The 22,168-nt window shown below is 32.4% G+C and overlaps 1 protein-coding gene across 1 annotated transcript; it reads right to left on the bottom strand.

Moving 5' to 3' along the window:
• Positions 1–435: 435 nt before the first annotated feature.
• Positions 436–3,011, bottom strand: HELRODRAFT_173731 (hypothetical protein; the record flags this gene model as incomplete). Its single annotated transcript, XM_009020335.1, has 4 exons — positions 436–573; positions 1,333–1,390; positions 2,141–2,334; positions 2,985–3,011. The coding sequence occupies 4 exons, from the start codon at positions 3,009–3,011 to the stop codon at positions 436–438; spliced, it is 417 nt and encodes a 138-aa protein (XP_009018583.1).
• Between the last annotated feature and the right edge of the window lie 19,157 nt (positions 3,012–22,168).

The raw sequence follows: 22,168 nt of genomic DNA, 5'->3' as shown, positions 1-22,168 counted from the left end.
ATATATATATATATATATATATATATATAAATACATCCCCATACATACAACACATTCAAATGTATTCATGCATACATTAGCATAGGCAAACTATTTACTACCATTGAGTTATTTCATTAAAAATAATCGATTTAAAATCTATTATATATATATTATTTGATTTAAGCGTTATTAAATAATAATAATAATAATAACAGTAAATTGTTTTTAAGGATGCCGAATTTAATTGCAATAAATAACGAGATGTAAAATTTAAAAAACTTCGGTAATAAAAATTGTCGTCAAGAGATGTAAACAAAAAACTGTTTCAAACTGCTTCAAGTTAATAATGAATATATTAGAGAAGTCTGTTGAGATTAATTTGAAACAGAAATTTTATGGTGATGGTGAAGAAGAAGACGACGACGATGACGAAGAAGATGATGATGATTATTATTATGGTGATGGGGGTATAGGAATGCTATTGTTGATAAAGAAGATGATAGTGATAAAGATGATGAAGATAAGAGATATGACGTCATACGGCAATTCGCATGAGATGCTGATTATGAAACTGAGCCTTCTATGGAGGTGCTGGCATGGCGACGAACGTTAATATGCTAATTACCATTGACCCAAATAATATTTAGGACAAAAATTATAAGGATGAAAAGATAAAAAATTAATAGAAATAAGAAGGGTTTAACTAGTTAATTTGTCTGTACTACAGAGGAATGGAGATGAGGATGATGTTATTTATAGGTGATGACGATGATGATAATTATTATGATGATGATGATGATGGTGCTAGTGATGATGAAGTTGCTGATGATGTTGTTTACATATTTTCATTGCCGGTGAAAGCAAACGAAATTTCGACTACTCTGCCATTCAATCTTAGAAACCTATGAATATATATCATACTTTTAAAACCTCGCAAATGCATTATATTAGATACATTCAGAGCGAGCTCGTGCAGAAACATGCTCAAAGAATTTATTCATAATTGGTAGAGCGACTGAATGAGCGAGTGAATGAACGAACAAACGAATAAATGAATGAACGAATAAGTGAATTAATGAACGAATAAGTGAATTAATGAACGAATAAGTGAACAAATGAGTGAAAGAACAAATGAATGTATGAATGGACGAATGAATGAATGATTGAGTATATAATTAATGAACTGATGACAAAATAAAATTCAGTAATGAATGAGTGAACAAATAAACGAACGAAAGAATGAATAAATATACAAATGGATGATTGACTAATTACAAAAAATTAATTATTTAATAAATAACTGATAAATTAATTAATTAATTAATTAGAGTAATTGAAATATAGACAGACCCTAGTGTATCCTGCTTTGATCATTGACATCATCCTACTAGCGTCATGATCGGTTATTCTTTTTAAAAAAATTTAATCAAAATAAAATAAATCAATTAAAACTAATATCATTAAATCATTGGATATTCGTTACTCTTTTAATTAATACCATAAATTTCACAAACTTATCGATAACTAATAAATAAATAAATAAATTAATTAATTAATCAGCCAACCAATTAATTAATTAGTAACTAATTAGCAATTTAAAAAATAATTAATTAAAAAATAATAATATAATCCTACTCACAACTGAGACCTAACAGCTACTAATATGGAGTCCTCGCTGAATTTCGATGATCGAATCACTCTTAAATTTTCAAATTTGTTAACTTGGTTAATTTATTAATTAATTAACAAAACCAATTATTCTAATCAATTAAATGACTAGCTAATAAGTCAATTAAATAAACTAAATGCTTGAGTATTTGAGAAGAAATTAGTTATTAAAGTTGAACTATTCAAGTAAGAAAACCCCTAATCATGGAGTAGTTATAGTTGTATTCTTTATTTAACATTTGCACACCAATAACTTCATTGCAGAAAAGTATAAGAAAGAAACAGAGTAAGAGAGACAGAAAAAGAATGAAAGAAAGAGAGAGAGAAGGAGAGAGAGAGAAAGAGAAAATAACGTTTAAAAATATTTAAAATATCATTGCAAAAACATTAAGCATCATTAATAAAAAAATGAATGAATGATGAACGAACGAACGAACGAATGAATGAACGAACGAATGAATGAGTAAACGAGCGAATGAACCAAACCCACTTGGAGCACTCGATGGGATCGATCAGTGAGCCCTGCCTAGCGTCGACGATGACTACATCGAAATAAGTACTCCTGTACTTATCGATGACCTGTTCAACAGAGCTGACCGCAGTACAATGGTACTTCAATTTTTCAGCTGACCTCACGAAGGATTGGCATTGTGGGTTGCTGCTGCTTTTGAAGACGAGGAGGATCTAATGGTGTTGTTGTTGTTGCTGATGATGGTGGTGGGGGTGGTGGTGATATTGTTGTTGTTGTGATGATGGTGATTATGATATTGTTGTTGCTGATGATGGTGATGTTGTTGTTGTTGTTGCTGATGGTGATAGTGATGAAAGTGATATTATTGATGATGATAATGAAGAAGATCTTGATGATGATGTTGTTGGTGATAGTAATATGGCGACGACGATGGCAACTGTAATGGAGATAATATTGTTATGAGAATGATGAAGCTGGCTGGCAAAGCGACGACGATTGTGAATTTACTTCTCTTTTTTTAAATTTCTCACCAGGCATACGATTCAATGGTTGAGATATATAAACAGATTAATAAAATATTTATGGAGGAAACATTCAGGAAAAAAATCGACCCGCATGTAAATCAAAATTGAAGACAAAATGCGGAATAATTTAGGATCAGGCAATAGAAAGGTGTTTGTTTAAGAACGCCTTTGCTTTTTCACAAAAGCACCTAAATAATGTTTTTTTTACATGTTTTCTTTTGCAAAAAGCAGAATAAGTAAGATAGGATTATGAATTTTTCGCGAATACATTATCACACACGCACGCACGCACAAACGCACGTACACACATACACGCACACACGTACACATACACACACTTCTGCATGACACACACAAGCACCCATATTTAATTACATACAAAAGAATAGAGAATAAATTATAATACATTATGACTTATCATTTGAATCACATCATTGTTTACAGACATTTTTATAACCTGAAATGAACTAACATAAAAGGATAATTTATCTTTAACAAATTATCTAATAGGATAAATGAATGAAAGAACGAACGAACGAAAGAACCATTATTAAAATAAAAAAATCATAAAATGGTATAGTTAAATATTTAATTGTAAATTGACTGCTTCAACAAAGAAAAAAAACCCGACCGATATGTGAGATTTCTTCGTTATGAAGTAGTCCAGTGGGAATACTGGCTCCGAATTCTGAAAAAAAAATATTATTTTTATTATTCAATTGTTATTGGTATTATTGTCATTGTTATTAATGCTTTATTGTTTATAGTATTGTTAGTGTTTTTTGTTGTTGGTCGTGTTGGTGTTATCAGCTGTTGTTGCCAGTGGTACAAATGTTACTATTGGTCTTGTTGTTAGCTCTATTTTTGCTTGTATGTAGTTGTTTTGTTGTGACAGTAGTGGTAGTTGTTGTTTTTGTTGTTGTTGTATTTATGCTATTATCGTTGTTGCAGAAGTAGTTGCTGTTTTTAGTTTTAAGCAATTGTTGATGTTGGCTTGTTAAATGTTGATGGTAGTGTTGTATTGTTTCAATAGTCTACAAATTCTATTTGACAATGCTTACATTTAACAATGAATTTTATTAAAAGATATATACATATATTTAAAAGTTAAATAATTTTATAAATCCTGAATTTAAAAAAATGATGAACAGATGAATTGAAAAATTACGTTGTACAAAATTTACGCTTTAACAGAGTTCAAGTCTTACCCAAACGTTATAATTAAGATTCATTTTAATATCAAACTTAAAAATTCCTTTAAAAATTCCCAAAAAAATTGTTCCGTTTATTATTAATTTAGGAGAATACGAAAAACTTAAAGACTCAAACTCTTAATTAATTCAAACGAATATGACATCCACACGGTATATTTATAATGACAATTTTATTGAGAAGGCAGTCAGTAAGTGAGAAGAAAACGCAAAGAACAGTATCTTCATTGTAATTGCGATTCAACACGCCTAACAATATAACCTGATCCAGTAAAAACTTGATACGTCCAACTAGAACGGGTACTGCGCGCGTCACTGATGTTCGTTCGTTCGCTCGTTCATTCATTCATTCGTTCGCTCGTTCATTCATTCGTTCGTTCATTCATTCATTCGTTTGTTCGTTCGTTCATTCATTCATTCATTCATTCATCCATTCATTCATTCATTTTCACCCTTGTTTCAATCAGTCACTCATTCTTCCATTCTTCACAGTTTCTGTAGTAGTTGTCTTGTTGAATATAAACAAACACATAAGTAAATACTTATCCATGCATCAAATTCCCTGCGTAAATTTTGATAAACTTAGTAAATATTTAATTCTATTTTACGGGTTAATCGGCATTTATGAGCAAAGAGATATACATGAAAATAAAAAAAATATATAAAAATTTCTTCAAATTTAACCAAAACTTTTAACTCTTCTAACTTTTCGAAGCATTTGAGGCTTTCAAAATACGTTATTTAAGTCAATTATCCGAGAAACTCATCAGTTCCTTTGCAAAATGTGTTGAGACAATTAACCAGCATATGCAATACATATAACCAAAAATAATAATTAATCATCCAATTATTCAAATTTAAAATTATCATTGTACTTTTGCTATAGAATAAATATTCTGTTTAATATAATAATTTTAACGTATGTGTTATGTTTTAATAGTCATGGTAAATTATGTTAGGTGTAGTATGTTAAATATGATGTATATATATATATATATATATATATATAATGCCAAATTTATTGAGGATAATTTAAAAAAAACACACACATATCATTATACACCATACACACGCACACAAACTCAAATACACACACGCACGCACGCACACAATGTATGTACCAGGCATTCATTCAATGTGTGTTTAACATTAATTCGTCTATAAATTATAATTACACAATACACAATAAATGCACATAAATGCATGAATACTTCAATCAATACATACACATCACACATACAAATACACACATAGACACACACAAACACACACGTACACTTAAGTTATTTCTTTTTATAATTCTTAGAACTATTAGCCAGTCATTCATTCATTAGCGTTTGACAGTTATAAACGCATAGCTTACTGACTTACATTTAAAGCAATAACATTGGCAACATTACCAAAGATATTATATATATATATATGTATATGTGTGTGTGTGTGTGTGTGGGTGTGTGTGTGTGGAAGTGTATGTAAATATAAGTACAGTTATTTTATTTACATTAACTTTTAATTTGTTATCTGTTTGATTTTAGTAAACTTCACTATACGTGGCTCCAAATAGACCCGCACTGTTAAACCGTTTTTGATTTGTCAATTCTTATGCAAGAAAATTCTTATTGATGATAAAAATAAGAAGAAAAAGAAGAATAAAACTATGATTAAAAATAAGAATAATAATTATGTCATTCTATAAAAATAACTCATCTAATGACTTATTGGTTAAGATCAAATTCGAAGAGTTTTAAATTCCTAGAAATTAAATTGTTATAAACCGCTTAAAAACCATTTCGAAAAAAAAATAACTCTTATTGTAATAACTGCCATTTAGGGAAAATGCAATTTCTCTCTCTCTCTTTCTCTCCTTTCTTTTTTTCTGTCAGTCTGTTTGTCTCTCTTTCTCTCTCTCTCTCTCTCTCTCTCTCTTTCTATATATATATATATATATATATATATATATATATATATATATATATATACATGATAGGATATTTAAGATTGTTGAGACAATAATTCCCGTAAGAAAAGATGAATTTGTAAATTTTTTGAAAATTGATAAAGCTTAAAATGTTTAATAGTTTGAAAAATTTGAAACATTTTTTTTTCTTGGGAGAAAAAAAATAATTATAGAAAAAAAATTTCTCTTCACGAGTTAATTTAAAAAAAGGATAAAAGCAGATGATGCCTATGCCATGTTTTGAAATGTGTGTTTGTGTGTGTGTGTGTGCGTGTTTGTGTGTGTACGTGCGTGTGTTTGTGTGTGTATATTTATGTATGTGTGCGTGTATGTGTGTGCTTGGTCTATGTATGTATGTATGTATCTGTGTATGTGCGTGCGCTTGTCTTTAATTAGCTGACTGGCAGGTCACAAAGGCCTGCGGGATTGAATAACTTGTTATTTTAACAGTTAACTTTTAAAATGAAAATGGTTATAAAAGTCAAAACATTTAAGTTATAAACGCTATACAAAATAAATATTGTCATAATAGAATAAAAGAGATAGAATAAAGTTAGATAGATAGACTAAGAAATAATGAGATGCATATTTAAGAGGCTTGATATGAAAGAATCGCTCTGACGTATCGCGCAGGGTGTTGGCAGCTAACAGGAGATGTTCGTACTCTATTGCAACCAGCCCACAAATGCGGTCATCTTGTTTATCAATGATATTATACGTATGTAAATATTCCATATGCCAACACACACTCTACTCTCTTTGTACATACACACATTCACACACACAAGTATAGACATACACACACACACGCTCTGGTACACATACACTCACACATACATATATACACACAAACACGTGCATACACGCAATCGCAAGCACGAACGCACACACGAACGCACACACACACATACACACACATCTTTGATGTTTCATCTCAAAGCCCAAATTGGTGTCCTTAACGAAATTTTACAGCTTGTGTTCCTTATTTTACCTATATCTTTTCTTACATTCACCGAAATTTTTCGACGTGTAATTAATTCTTGCTTAATAAATGTAAGCAATTTATGTAATGATTGTAAAGAATGCCAACATGTATAACACACATATATAACAAACCTAACGATTTTCTGGCATCGAATATAACCTTTGTATAACACACATGTATCACGTTTTACGACATACACATTTAACTCACGTAACGCATGAAATACAGGAAAGTTAGGATATTTAATGTCTGGCATACCAACCAATTAATTTGAGAATTTAGAGCAATACAATAAGTAAGTGTGTGTAAATTATGTTAATAATAATAATAATAATAATAATAATAATAATAATAATAATAATAATAATAATAAATAACAGACCAGAAACGAGCAAAAAACATGAACATGATCAACAAATTCATCCACACACACACACACACACACACACACACACACACACACACACACACACACACAAACACAAAAACACACAAGCACAACAACAATACATACACTAGTGACGTTTCTTTTCTCGTTGACTGTAACACTTTTAGATGACGATTTTCTGACATCGGCGTTCAAAATTGATTGATGTTGATGCTGCTGCTGATGATGACGGTGAAGATGAAGATGATGATGGTGATGTTGATTTTTTTCGGCGTTTGATTTTTTGGTGACGTCATGGGGTTCGGGCTTGGCGCTCATTCCACAACCCATTTCTGATTGGTTGACTCGATCTTTGCTGGGCGGGCTTTACTATGTGGTTTTTGTGATTTGATTGGCTAATTGGTTTTTTGGTTACTTGATTTGATTGGTTGAATGAGTGGCTCGGTAAGTTGGGCCGGTTAAGCTAATCAGACGTTACATCACTTTAAATTGATTTTTTAATTAATAATAAGAAGATTAATTAGATTGACTAATTATAATTATTAGGTAGGATTGATTAGATTAATTAGATAAAATTAAATAGATTTAATTTTATTTAATAGATTTATTTACAATTAATTATTTATAATTAATAAATTAATTTACATCACTTTAAATTGATTTTTTAATTAATTAGATTGACTAATCAGAATTATTAGGTAGGATTGATTAAAATAATTAAATAAAATTAAATAAATAAAATTAATTAGACATCCACATAAGATTAATTTTTATTGAAATTTGTCTGATTGGTAGCTGGCGGTTAATTCCTAATCAATCTTGTCATGTTTTAATCATCATTAAATGATACATTTGTAAATTTTATAAACAAAAAAATTTTTTTTCATGATTATTCGATCGAGTTATGTCAGGTTGGGTTGGTTTGTTGGGTAGGACGGACTGGTTTGGATGGGATTGCGTTGGATTGGCGTACATTCTGGTGCGAAATTTACAGTCATGATGTTGATGTCATTGTCGTTAATGTTATTTTGAATGTTGTTGTCATTGATGTTATTGTTTATTAAGGTAACAAAAGTGCGTGTCTGAAATTTTTAAAATTACTTTGTTATTTAAAGAAAAGCAATTACTATAAAATGTGTGTGTGTGCACGTGTGTGTGCACGTGTGCGTGTGTGTACGTGTGGTGTGTGTGTGCGTACGTGTGATGTGTGCGTGTGTGTGTGCGTACGTGTGGTGTGTGTGTGCGTACGTGTGATGTGTGCGTACGTGTGTGCGTACGTGTGGTGTGTGTGTGCGTACGTGTGATGTGTGTGTGTGTGCACGTGTGATGTGTGTGGGCGTACGTGTGATGTGTGCGTGCGTGTGTACGTGTGGTGTGTATGTGAGACACGTACGTTTATAATTCACTAAATTATCTCTAAATTACGTCATCTACATGACCTTAGCATGGAGAAATCGTTTAATAAGTCTCAACACATAGGTAGCCAGCTATAAACATCTTGTAGTTATACACAAGCTGCCTTCGTTAATTGATGACATTAAATTGAGTCGCACTCGAAGTACGTGATTCTCATTCATATCGAAACGAAACTGAAATGATACCGGAACGAAACGACACGATATCAAATGCATCAACCTTAACTTGTTGTCATCTCGGCATCTGTCCCTACCCATATATCATGATATACTATTACTTAAAGGATTGTTAGGCTTCATACATCCGTCTTATCTACACTATGTAATGCATGCTTATTAGAAGCAGTTCGTTAAATATCTACTTGCTGCTAGATTCATTTGCATTTTTAAATAAAATACAAACAGCTTGTCGATATGTACAAGAGATCTGTAGTCATTAGCTCTGTATTTGGTAGGCCCTTGAATTAAACATTATTCTATTTATTTGTAATTGATTAATAAGGGCGCTTCAAATATTTAAAAGCCACTTGCACCGAATGCAGCATTTCGACATTTCGTAACAAGTTACAAGCCGTCATGTCGTTTCGGTATAATTACCTACTTTATTTTGAAATATCTTAAATTTCTGTAAAAAAAAACATTTTATTTATTACACACGATGGTTGGAAAAGTTTAACAACTAATGTTAAAATTCATTTATTCTCTTTAGTAACTGTGTCTCATTATATATTTTCCTATTGTAGGATTATTTTCAAATAACGAATAATTTTAACGCTAAGAAACTGAATAGAAATAAGTTTTAATTAAACTTCCACGTGCTTTAATTTGAATGATTTTCCAAATGAATGCTTCTAAAAATGATCAAATTTTTCAAATTAAAAAGTTTCCAGAAAGATGAGAAAGAAAAATTTAAATGCTTCAATGGATGAAGATATAAGAAAGGTTTTGGAAGTCAAGAAGGAGAGGTTTAGGGTATGGAGAAGGGACATGACGGAGGAAGCGGAGTCTGAGTATAGGAAGGCTAGGAAGGTTGCAAAACAGGCAGTGGCAACTGCAATGACGAAAGCATCAAAGAGGTTAATGAAGGAAATGGAATTTGATGTGAGTTCGAGGAAAATGTTCAAAGTTGCAAAGCAGTCAATGAGGGATAGGAAAGATGTTATAGGGAATGGATGTGTTTGGGATGGATCTGGCAAGTTGTGCATAGATGAGGAGGAAAAAGCTCAGGTGTGGAAAGCTCATATGGAAAGGTTGATGAATGAAGAGAATGAGTGGGATGGAGATGTGGAATCCGCGGTCACACACGGACCTATAGAGAAGGTGACGATGGAGGAAGTAGAGAAAGCAGTTAGAGAAATGAAACTAGGTAAGGCGACAGGGGTTTCGGAAGTGGCGGCAGAACATATAAAAGCGAGTGGGGTGATAGGAATTGAAGTTATGATGAGAATTGCTAACAGTATGTTTGATGATGAAGGTATACCTGAGGATTGGCGACACAGTGTGTTGGTGCCGTTGTATAAGGGCAAAGGAGATGTGAGAGATTGTGGGTCATACAGGGGTGTGAAATTACTAGAGCACGGAATGAAGGTAGTGGAGAGGGTGCTTGAGAGGAGGTTGAGAAGTATGGTGACAGTTAATGAAATGCAGTGTGGGTTTATGCCTGGTAGGGGAACGGTGGATGCGTTGTTCATGGTGAGAATGTTGCAGGAGAATTATAGAAAGAAGAAACGAAGATTGTACATGTGTTTTGTGGATCTAGAAAAGGCTTTTGATCGAGTACCGAGGAAGGTCATTGAATGGGCGTTGAGGAAGAAAGGAGTGAATGAGAGACTTGTTAAAGCTGTGATGCAGCTGTATGAAGGGGCAAAGACAAAGGTGAGGGTTGGAAGGGGGATGTCGGACGCTTTTAGTGTTAAGGTAGAAGTGCATCAAGGATCAGTGTTATCACCGTTTCTGTTTGCAATTGTGATGGATGTTGTGTGTGGAAACATAATGGAGGGGTTGTTATTTGAGATTTTGTATGCAGATGATTTAGTCTTGATGGCTGGCTTGAAGAATTGCAGTTAAAATTTGACAGATAGAAAAGTGTTATTGAAAAGAAAGGGTTAAAAGTTAATATTGGTAAGACGAAGGTAATGGTGAGTGGGGAAGGTGGGGAGCGAGTGATAAGTAAAATAGACCCCTGTGGGGTATGTGATAGGAGAGTGAAGGCTAACTCGGTATTGTGTATAGGATGTCAGAAATGGGTGCATAAGAGATGTAGTGGTGTGAGGGGGGCACTGAAAAAGGTGGAAGGCACGTTCAAATGTAAGAAATGTGTTCATGGTGTGATTAATAGGACGGACGCAAGGACGGGGTTGAGTGGTGGTATTGAAAGAGTGGAAAGCTTTGTTTACTTAGGGGATAAGCTGAATGCTGATGGAGGATGTTTGAGCGCAGTTACGGCTAGAGTTCGTGTGGGAACTGGGTGGGGTATTGTGTGGAAAGAAATGGTCAGTGAAGATGAAAGGGAGGGTATATAAAGCATGTGTGAGAGCAGCGATGGTATATGGTGGTGAAACTTGGGTGTTGAGGAGAGAGGAGGAAAGTGTACTGCAGAGGGCTGAAAGAGCTATGGTGAGGATGATGTGTGGGGTTAAAGTGAAGGATAGGAGGAGTAGTACAGAGCTGATGTCAATGATGGGACTGAATGAGGACATTGTGACATTGATAAGGAGATCGAGATTGCGGTGGTATGGACATGTGTTGAGAAGGGATGAAAGGGTCGGGATTAGGCGAGCGTTGGAGTTCGAGGTTGAAGGAGTTGTAGGAAGGGGTCGTCCGCGATTGGGATGGAGAGAGCAGGTGGAGAAGGACAGGGTGAAAGCAGGGTTGCGTGATACTGAGGCGAGTGACAGATGTGGATGGCGTCGAGGGGTATTTCGGTTTCATCATAGGTAGCCAAACGGCAACCCCCGATCTCGGGGAAAATGCCGTCTAAACGTGTGTTGTTGTTGTTGTAGGATGACTTTCATTTTATATTTATTTTCGAAACATTTAATAACCCTTTCCTATTCTGCTTTAATTTGAATGACTTTCCAAATGAATGCTTTTTAAAATGATTAAATTTTTCAAATTAAAAAGTTTTCAGAAAGTTGAGAAAGAAAAATTTAAATATTTTAAATTTTTTGATGTTTTCTTGGAGAATAATTTGGATTAATTTGACTGAAGCATCGGCGAAGAAAAGTGCGATTAAATATGTTTCTCCAGAGTTTTTTTAACTTTCTACTTGAAAATAAATCGCGTGTTAGCAAGAAATTGAAAAAAAATTTCATTTATCTGCGTATTCGAGAAAAAAAATAAAAATAATTTGGAGAAAAATGAAAAAGAATAAAAGAAATCTAAAAAGAATGCTTTAATGTATCGCCCAATCTCAGCGACAGGAGCTCGTTGATGCTTACAAGAACATACATGAATTCATGCTAAATTAGGTACTACCAAGCTAGGCTTGCATATGCCACACACACACACACACACACACACACACACACACACACACACACACACACACACACACACACACACACACACACACGCACGCAGAGATTCATAGCTTACATAAATATACACATCACACATACACTTACACATACACACATTTACATTCAATCATTCTTCTATGTATTCAGACACATTCACGTAGAAGGGGAAGGAGAGAGAGAGAAAGAGAGAGAGAGAAAGAGAGAGAAAGAGAGAACGAAACGATTTAAAAAAGAAATGATAAGAAAAAGAAGAGATAGATAGACAAATATTTGGGATTGACAAGACGTCTTGTCAATTCAATGAAATGAAGAAAAAGATAGCGTGCACATCGCGGCCGAGAACGAGTAGGAAAAATAATAAAAAAAAAATAAATAAAAAAAATTCTGATTTTAAAAGTACCGAAAAAACTTGGTAGCCAAAAAAATATTTAGAAAGTAAATAAATTTATGTAATTATTAAGTGGGAAAAAATTCACCCCACTCAAAGCTTACAATTTAATTACAATTTTTCTGCCATTCATCAATTTGCTTGTAGACAAACATAATATTGACGATACCATGCTGGCATTTTTCTTCTACTTCTATTTATTTATGGAGATGATTCACCAAGAACATGTTGAAACAAAAAAAATGGATTTAAAATTATTGTTTAATAAATTGTTCTGTAAATAAAGTGGTTCATGAAAATGATCTGATAAACAAAACAATGCGTTAACATAAAAATTTTCTTCAATATTCATTAGAAATTAATAAAAGATTGAAGTTCGAAAAAAAATGTTATACAGAGAAGAAATATCAATTATTATTAATAGTTTGGGCTTCAAAACTAATTTGCAAACAACCCAAATTCACAAAGCGATTCTCAATTAAACATTATTCAGAATGATTGCATAAAACATCAACAATATTTTCATTGACATTAATAATATAGCACTTAACAACAACGACAACAACTTTACAACTAATCTGGTAGCTGATGAACAACAGATAAAACGACAAAAACTACTATAAACAGAAACACATGCACACGCATGTACACACACACAAACACACACACATACACATACACGCTTCATGAATAAATGATTTATTTTCATAAAGAACGAATTGTATAGGCCAATTTTTTGAAATGACATTTTGACCACTCAGTCGATTTGAAGATAATTTTATTTATTTTTTCTTCATTGTACTTTAATTTTTGTATTTTCTGTCCTTTATATATGCTCTTGTGTTTTATTCATTTTTCATTATTTTTATCTCACATATACACTCTGGTTTTTTAAAAAATTTTTATTTAATTTTTTGTTTAGATTTTTCTAAATGTAAAAACCTAATTTGCGACCCCTTCGTTCAAATTTTACAAAAGTTTTATACGATGATGGTGAAGACGGGAAGGTGTTGGTTTAATTTGAAATGGTACGACAAAGTAAAATTGACGATGATGAAAAAGAAGAAAAGGATGATGAAGAGATGATGAAGAAGATGAGGAAGAGATGATCAAGATTATGATGAAGAAGCTTTTGAAGATGATGACGATGAAGACTAAAATGGGGATGGCGAGGAAAACATGAAATGGTTGGGGGCAAATACTATGGATACTTCGAAATCCTTCGTTTTAGATTATTACACGATTTATCTTTTATACAAAACGGTGTTCTCATACACACCAAAAAGTGTATTTCAATGTATAAAATGTAATTAAACAATATATGTTGGATAAATTTTCACAAAATTACACCAAAAAGATTTTGGACTATTGATAACAGAAGCCACCTAAAATCTGCCATTGGATGATGGTCATACAAAAGCTGATAATGAAAATGATGATGGCGACTAAGAAGATGACAATCGAGACGATGATGAGATTGAGATCTTCAAGAAATATTACATTAAAATAGGCTAATGGTGATTGAGTAGGATTTCAAAAAACCGCTTCTACAAACCTGACGTGAACGACTACGATACTAATTTTTTCACTTTTCACTTATTTATTTATCCGTTAAATTTTCTCTACTCTTTGTTAATTTTTCTGATTCTCTCATTCCCTTTCCTCACTTAAAATCTGAAATTTTGTATCTCTCTCTCACTTTTTTCTCTTCCAGTCTTCTTTTTTTCACCTATTTTCTTTCTCTCTTTTTCTATCTATTTATCTCTCTTTCTGTCTTTCACTTTTTCAGTAAGTTTTTCAGTTGTTAAATTTCTCTTTTTCTCTCTCACTCTCTCTCTCTCTCTCTCACTCTCTCTCTCTTTCTCTCTCTCTTTCTCATTATTTCAGTTTTATTTTCATCTCGTTTTCTGATTATAATATTTTTAATCAAAGGTTTTGAACTGAGACGATGTGTGTGGTGACATTTTCATTTGACAAGTGCGCGAAAATCATTAAATAGGTGTTTGTTGTGGCGTGGTGATGATTTGAAAAAAGGAAGCCGCTGCTGCTACCACTGCTGTTTCTGCTGCTGCCAATGCTGCTGCTGCCATTGCTGCTTATGTCGCTACTGATGATGATAAAGATAATTATAGTAATGATGATAAGTTTAATTATTGTGATGATGTTGAAACAAGCTTGGTGATGGCAATGATAGTTATGACGAAGTTAAAAACGCATTTGAGTGTGATGTGATGTGATCATATATTGCGATGACGATCATTGATAATGTTGATATAAAAAAAATGAAGAAGATGATGATAATGGAATATGGTGGAAAACAAAAAACATTGTTGAAATGATGGATGTTGACGACGAACATGCAATAGCATCATGCGTCTGAAGGCTTATGATGCATGGTGCTTTACTTTCATGCGTTAGCCAGAAAAAATTTCCTACCCTCTGTGTTTGTTGCTGCTTTTTGAAGTTATTTGATGTTTTTATTTTTGTATGTTGATTGTTTTGTTGTTGTTGTTGTTGTTGAGGATGTGTTTGCTGTTGTTTTTAAATGTCAATTTCGTCATGTTTGATAGCATAACTGTTAAAGACGCCTGGTTCTTATTTGCAGTGAATGGGTTTGAATGCTAAAGAAATCTCCGCAGATCACAGGCATGTTGTGGGATGCGTGCTTTCAGACAAATTAACGTACGTGCGGTGGTTGTTGTTGTTGTTGAGATTTTTAAATGTTGTAAAAGCGAGAATGACTTATAATCTTTAACCTTTTACCTTTTATTTACATTCATAGTTTTACACGTCAATTTTTATTCGTTTACAAAACAAATAACGCTTTCAATTTTGTTTTTGTCAATAAATCTTATTTTTTTAATATTTGAATTTTTGTTGTTTAGATTTATAGCAGATGCCCTGAAGATTGCCAATCTTCTGGGTCGTTAGTAGGATCGGATTCAAGCGCAACTGTAGACAGCTGTCAGTCAATATCTGGATTGTGTTTTTTGCTAGTCGTGAAAATCATTTCAATCAATAGAATGAAACATTTCAATGGAGAGTTGCTGAAGGAAAGGTTAAAGGTCATTTGTTAAAGGCTAAAAGTCATCGAATGTGCTGCTGACATTTGAGAAAAACATTCATTTTTTAATTATTTTTTTGGGTTTGTCTTGTTTTTTCGGTGTCTTTTTTTAACGCTTGTTATAACTTTGCTGTGATTGGTAAAATAATTCCAAAAACTTTTACCAATAAACACGATGTACGTACATGTATGTGTGTATCTGTGTGTGTGTTTCTTAGTATAAGTACGTCTGTGTACGTGTGTACGTATGTATGTACGTGTGTATATATATGTGTGTGTGTATTTTTTTTATGTTATTAGTTTTGTTTGTTTCTTTGATAGATGCAAAAATATGTTTGTCCGTGCTCCTTCTTGTTAACGCAATGTTATATCAAAAATATTATCGTTATTTATTACTATTGTTATTGTTGTGTTGTTATTATTTATTACCATTATTTATTTCCTTCTTTTTATTATTAACTGTTGTTGCTACTGTTGTTGTTGTTGTTGATGCTACTGTTGTTGTTGTTGTTGTTGCTGTTGAGTTTCTCTTAAGCAGCATTACTTTGATTGATCGCTCCGAAAGTCATCACTTGTTAAAAATGTTGTTTTTGTAGGTGTTGTTGTTGTCGTTGTTGATGATGATGATGATAATGATTATAATGATGATATTGTTGTCGATGGTAATGATGATGGTCTTGTTGTTGTTGGGGTCGATAAAATTTCAAAGAATGTTATGAACTTTTGTGAGAATTTCTCTAATGGGATGATAGATCATGCCTTCGTATTGACGGCACTAATATTATGATATTATAATATATAATATAATATATATATATAATATTATGATATTATATTATAATAGAATAATATTAATAATATTAATATAATATTATATTATAATATAATATTTATGCATTTGGAGTTGTCTTTAAGCTGTTTCAAATTTATATTCACACCAATAGTACTACTAATACAACTTCTGCTGCAACTACTAATACTTATACCGCTATCGTTATCAATACTACTGCTACCACCACTCCCACCACCACTACTACTACTACTACTACTATTACGACTACTACTACTACTACTATTACTACTGCTGCTGCTACTACTACTGCTACTGCTACTACTACTGCTACTGCTGCTGCTACTACTACTGCTAGTGCTACTACTACTACTATGTAGTACTGCCAGGTTGCTCAGCTCAAATTATGGAATAATCTTCCAACAAGATTGAAGCAAATTGTTACAGAAAGAGATTTCAGAAGAGAGTTAAAAAGAAGTTATTTGTTCAACAGAGCATTTAATCACAGTACAATCCTCTGAGGAATGCCAATAGAGTGAATAACATAATAATAATAATTATTATTATTAAACATAATAATAATAATAATTATTATTATTATAATAATTATAATAATTATAATACTGCTTTTTACCACAACAGCAACTACAATTACTATTACAACTCTACACTTAGATATCATAGATATTTATTTTTGCCATATGTCATTGACAGAGATGAAGCCATGCTAAGATATTAAGTACGAGTGAGAGAGTCCTCGCCATGTCATCACGTATACGCTTACGCAATATCTTTTTGCTGTGCGTTCTTGGGGCTGTTGTTTTGTTGTTATTATTATTGTTGTTATTATCATTATTATTATTATTAGCAGTAGTAGTAGTTGTTGTAGCAGTAGTAGTAGAAGTAACAGTAGTTGTAGCAGTAATAGTAGTAGCAGTACCAGTAGCAGTAGTAGAAGTAGTAGCAGCAGTAGTAGTAGTAGTAGGAGCAGTAGTAGTAGCAGTAGTAGCAGTAGTAGTAGTAGTAGCAGTAGCAGTAGTAGAAGTAGTAGCAGTAGTAGTAGTAGTAGCAGTAGTAGAAGTAGCAGTAGCAGTAATAGTAGTAGCAGCAGTAGCAGTTGTAGTAGCAGAACTGATAATTATAGTAGTGATATTGATGTCTTTGCAATTCTTGTTGTCAAGTTGATTCTATTTTTGTTTCAAATTTTGTTGGATTTTATGTTACCATCACTTCTGTAGCAACGGTTATGGTATTTTTTAGTAACATTGTGATTTGTGATAAGAACAGCGGTAATATTTTTTATATTTTTAAAATTTTTAGATTTAGAACTTTGTTCTCGTCATTCTAGTTCTCCATACATTTTCTTAATTGTCACCGTTGATGGCTATGATGCGTGTGCCGAAATCTGGTTCATGTATCTTTTAAGTTGTTGTTGAGGATGTTGTTGTTTTTTGTCTATGTCTTGTTGTTTATGTCTTGTTGTTTATGTTTTGTTGTCTATGTTTTGTTGTTTATGTTTCGTTGTTTATTTTTTGTTGTTTATGTTTTGATGTTTATGTTTTGTTGTTCATGTTTTGTTGTCTATGTTTTGTTGTTTATGTTTTGCTGTTTATGTTTTCTTGTTTATGTTTCGTTGTCTATGTTTAGTTGTTTATGTTTTTATTGATGTCCATTAAAAAGAAGTTGATGACATGTTAACACGCTTCTTGCATTTATTGTTTGTTGTTGTTGTTATTGTTTTATTGTTTTTAGTATCTTTGTTGTTATTTTTGTTTATCTTAAGGTCGTTTTTACATTTCCCGTTGTTTATGTTTATTTTTTTTTTGTCCGCCTGACATTTATTTTTATGATGGAGAAAAATAAAAGGCAATTTTCTGAGAAAGTCCGTGAAAATTGAATTGCTGGCTTTGTGGTGGATGTGCAAGGAACTTATGGATGGGTTTGTTGATGACGTTGTTGTCAACGTTTTTGTTTGTAGTTGTTGTTATTTTGTTGTTGATGTTATCTGATTGTTGTTGTTTTTGATGATGTTGTTGTTGTTGATGTTGTTATTGATGTTGTTGTTGTTGATGTTGTTGTTGTTGTTGTTGCTGCTGCTGTTGTTGTTGATGTTGTTGTTGTTGTTGCTGCTGCTGTTGTTGTTGCTGTTGTTGTTGTTGTTGCTGCTGCTGCTGCTGCTGTTGTTGATGTTGTTGTTGTTGTTGCTGCTGCTGTTGTTGTTGCTGTTGTTGTTGTAAACGATATTGTTGTCATTATAAGATTCCGCAGTTTCACATAAAGCTATTTCATCCAAACTGTTTAAATTGATCTACCGTTATTAATAAATGTTGAACATCTTTTTGGTCAGACTGATGATAATAATGGTAATGTGATATAACGATTATTTTCCAATGATGTTGATAACAATAGTAACAACAGTCATTATATTAACATTAGACTCACTCATTACTTTGCTTTCCATACACTACATTTCCTTACATGTTTAAGAAATGTAATTAACTTTTTCTTTTGTACAAGTTTAAAGGTAGCAGAAATTTTTAGGCAAATTCCTTCCTAGTTCGACTTTTTTTTAAATTTTTTTCATTTCTTCTTCCTTTCAAGATTTTTGTTTAAAATAATTTTTCATGTTTTTATTAAGTTTATTGTTTTATTGAATTTTTTATTTTTCGTGTTTTAATTTTAAATTTTTGCCATATTGAGAGCGCCGACCCACACATCAATGCATACCCGAAGTTTCATCTTCCTCATAAATGCGAATACTTTTATCATTTCGAAGTACAGGAGTAACTTGTACGCTCGTTTCGAAAATGTGTATGCATGCGTGTGTGTGTGCGTGTATGTCTGTGTGTACGTGTGTGTATGTTTGTGTGTGTGTGTGTGTTTGTGTCTGTGTGTGTTGTGGTGTTGTGTTCAATCATCAAATGTTAATTTCCTCTGGACGTTAGTGTGACTTTTTTGGAAAAAACGCCTTAGTTGTTCGTATTTGATCATGTTGATGTGTTTTGGCGCATGTGTGTTTGTGTGTGTGTGTGATCCTTTAAGTGTGTGTGTATGCGTGTGTGTGTGTGTGTCTGTGTGTGTATGTGAGTGTGCATGTATGTGTGCATGTATGTGTGTGTATGCGTTAGTGAGAGCTTGTGAATGATGCATATGTCTACTTTTTTAAAGAAAATTATATGCAGAAAATTTGTTTTCGGAGATATTTTATGGCCGATGACACGTTTCATTCCTAGTGAAGCCTCCTTTAAAAAGTTGTTTCCAACGGAATGAATATAAACAATTTAATGCTTTTTTTGTAGTCGTTGTTCTTTTTTTCTATTTTTATCTCTTTTTTTCTTTCAATCTCTCTCTCTTTTTCTTCTTCTTCTCTCTCTCTCTCTCTCTCTCTCTCTCTCTCGTTCTGTCTTTCTTTTTTATTTTTACCACCTGATATTTTTCATTATTTATAAGTTTTTATACATTTAAATATTTTTTTACGTATAAAGAAAATAAAATGAAGAATAAGAATGAAAAATTGAAAGAGAATGAAAGAGAGAGAAAAAGAGTGAAAGAGAGAGTAAGAGAGAACTTAATTAAAATGTATAAATACTGTAATCTGATTCTTCAGCTAGAATAGAATTCAATGTTAATTACAAACGTAGCGCTATGTAAATGTAATGATTTGGTGTAACCTATTTCTTATGTAATGATTCAGTGTAATCCAGTTCATGTAACAATGTAATGTAATGATGTAATGAATCGATGTAATCCATGTAACATTGTAATGTAATGGTTTAATGTACACGTAGTCTTAGCGTGCTTGCCTTTGCTGTGGTGATTGTTGACGTCATTTTAAAGAGGTGCAGATGCCATTTTGTTGTTTGATTGCGTTGCGTTTGTTCCGCGTTGTTATCACTACGTCATAATCATCGTCGTCGTTTTTGTCATCATCATTATCATTACCAACATCATCATCATTATCATCATCCTCATCATCATCATCCGATCACATTAATCTGTACTGTCTCTGGTTCGTCCGTGCTAAAGAGAACGTTAAAAACATCCACACTAGTGCAAGACATTTTTTTTTATAAATAAATTTATTTTTCATTCTGTCATTTTTCTATTTCGTTCTCTCTTTCTCTCTCTCTTTCTCTCTCCCTTTCTACTTTCCTCATACTCTTTATATTTTATTTTTTCTATTACCTTCTTTCTCTCTTATTTTTTCAATGCCACTGGATCGTCAATGTGATTCACAAATCTATGTACTGACAAAGGCAATGTATTTCTAAAGATCGAATTTGGCTATCATTCCACTTCATTTGAATGTTAATATCAATGACGACCGTTTTTTTTGTTAATATTTTATTGAGCTTTAAAATTGTGTGTGTGTGTTTGTTTTTGTGTGCGTGAGGGTGGGTGCGTGCGTGCGTGTGTTTGTGTAATTAAGTATGCGTGAATATGTTTGTATGTGCGCATAATTATAAAAGAAGTGCGTGTGTGTATTTATGTTTCAATGTGTGTGAGTCTCTCTTTTTTCTCTCTTTTTCTCTCTCTCTTTCTCTCTCTCTCTCTTTCTCTCTCTCTCCCTTTTGTGTGTGTATGCATGTGTAAATGTCGTTCTGTGTCGTTCATTTGAAAGTTAAATCTAACATACATAACACAGCTCGCATCGCTCGCTAGATCAGCTGTGGTGGTTGAAGATGACGACGACGACGAAGATAATGGTGGTGGTGATAGTAACGATTATGTCGACAATGGTGGTAGTAAAGAGAGAAAAAATGGTAATAAGGGCAATGTTGATGAAATGTTGACAAAATGAATAACTTTGTTAGTGAATAACTATCATTATTAATTAATTATCATTATTAACTACCAAAATTTTAAATGTTGCCTCTTCTATTATACTACTACTACTACTACTGCTGCTACTGGCAATTATCACAAATTACTACTACACTCCTACAGACAGTAACTAATAATACAAATACAACTAATGTTGCTTGTACTACTTATAATACAACTGCTGCAACTACTCTTACTACTGCATTTTAAAAAAAACATCGCTATCTGTTTTTGTTTACAAACAACGAACGAACGAACAAACGAAAGAATGAACAAACGATCGAACGATTAAGGTTAACCCTTACATTACACAGACACATGCAAAATATATTTCAGATGACTTTGTTACATACAATTATTACCCATGAATGTTGTTATGATTATAATACAATAGTATTAACATTTCTCAGAGATATCATCAGAACACACACAAACACACATCACACAAACACACACATACACACACGCACAGAGAAATAAATACAAAAGTGTGGGTATGTTTGAAGGTTTGTTGCTGCAATCAACATTTATATACTGTATTGTTTGCGCGCACACCCACATATATGTGTATGTGTGTGTATGTGTGTGTGTGTGTATACATTGTTTTTGTGGAAATCGACACCAGACAGATTCGCACAAAGACATTACTAGTCGGCTGTTGTTGTTCCAGTCGAAATTGTCGAAACTACATTTTGTTATATATTGCTGTCATTATTACTATTATTATTATTATTATTATTATTATTATTGTTGTTGTTTTTGTTGTTTGTTGTTGTTGTTTACATGAATGTTTGCTAAGGTGTTTTTTTATCACCTTATCATGTTTCGATGATGTTCTAATAGGCGGTAAAACTTTTTGGTGTTATTCTTTTTTTTTGTGTTTATGTTTACACGTGTCTGTAATAATAATAATAATAAAAATAACATATAATAATTATATTATATATAATAAAATAAATAATAGTAATAATAATAGTAG

Source organism: Helobdella robusta, assembly GCF_000326865.2.
Source record: "Helobdella robusta unplaced genomic scaffold HELROscaffold_27, whole genome shotgun sequence".
NCBI lineage: Eukaryota > Metazoa > Annelida > Clitellata > Rhynchobdellida > Glossiphoniidae > Helobdella > Helobdella robusta.
The sequence above is the reverse complement of the archived record's forward strand: the minus strand, read 5'-3'. Positions and strand labels throughout refer to the sequence as shown.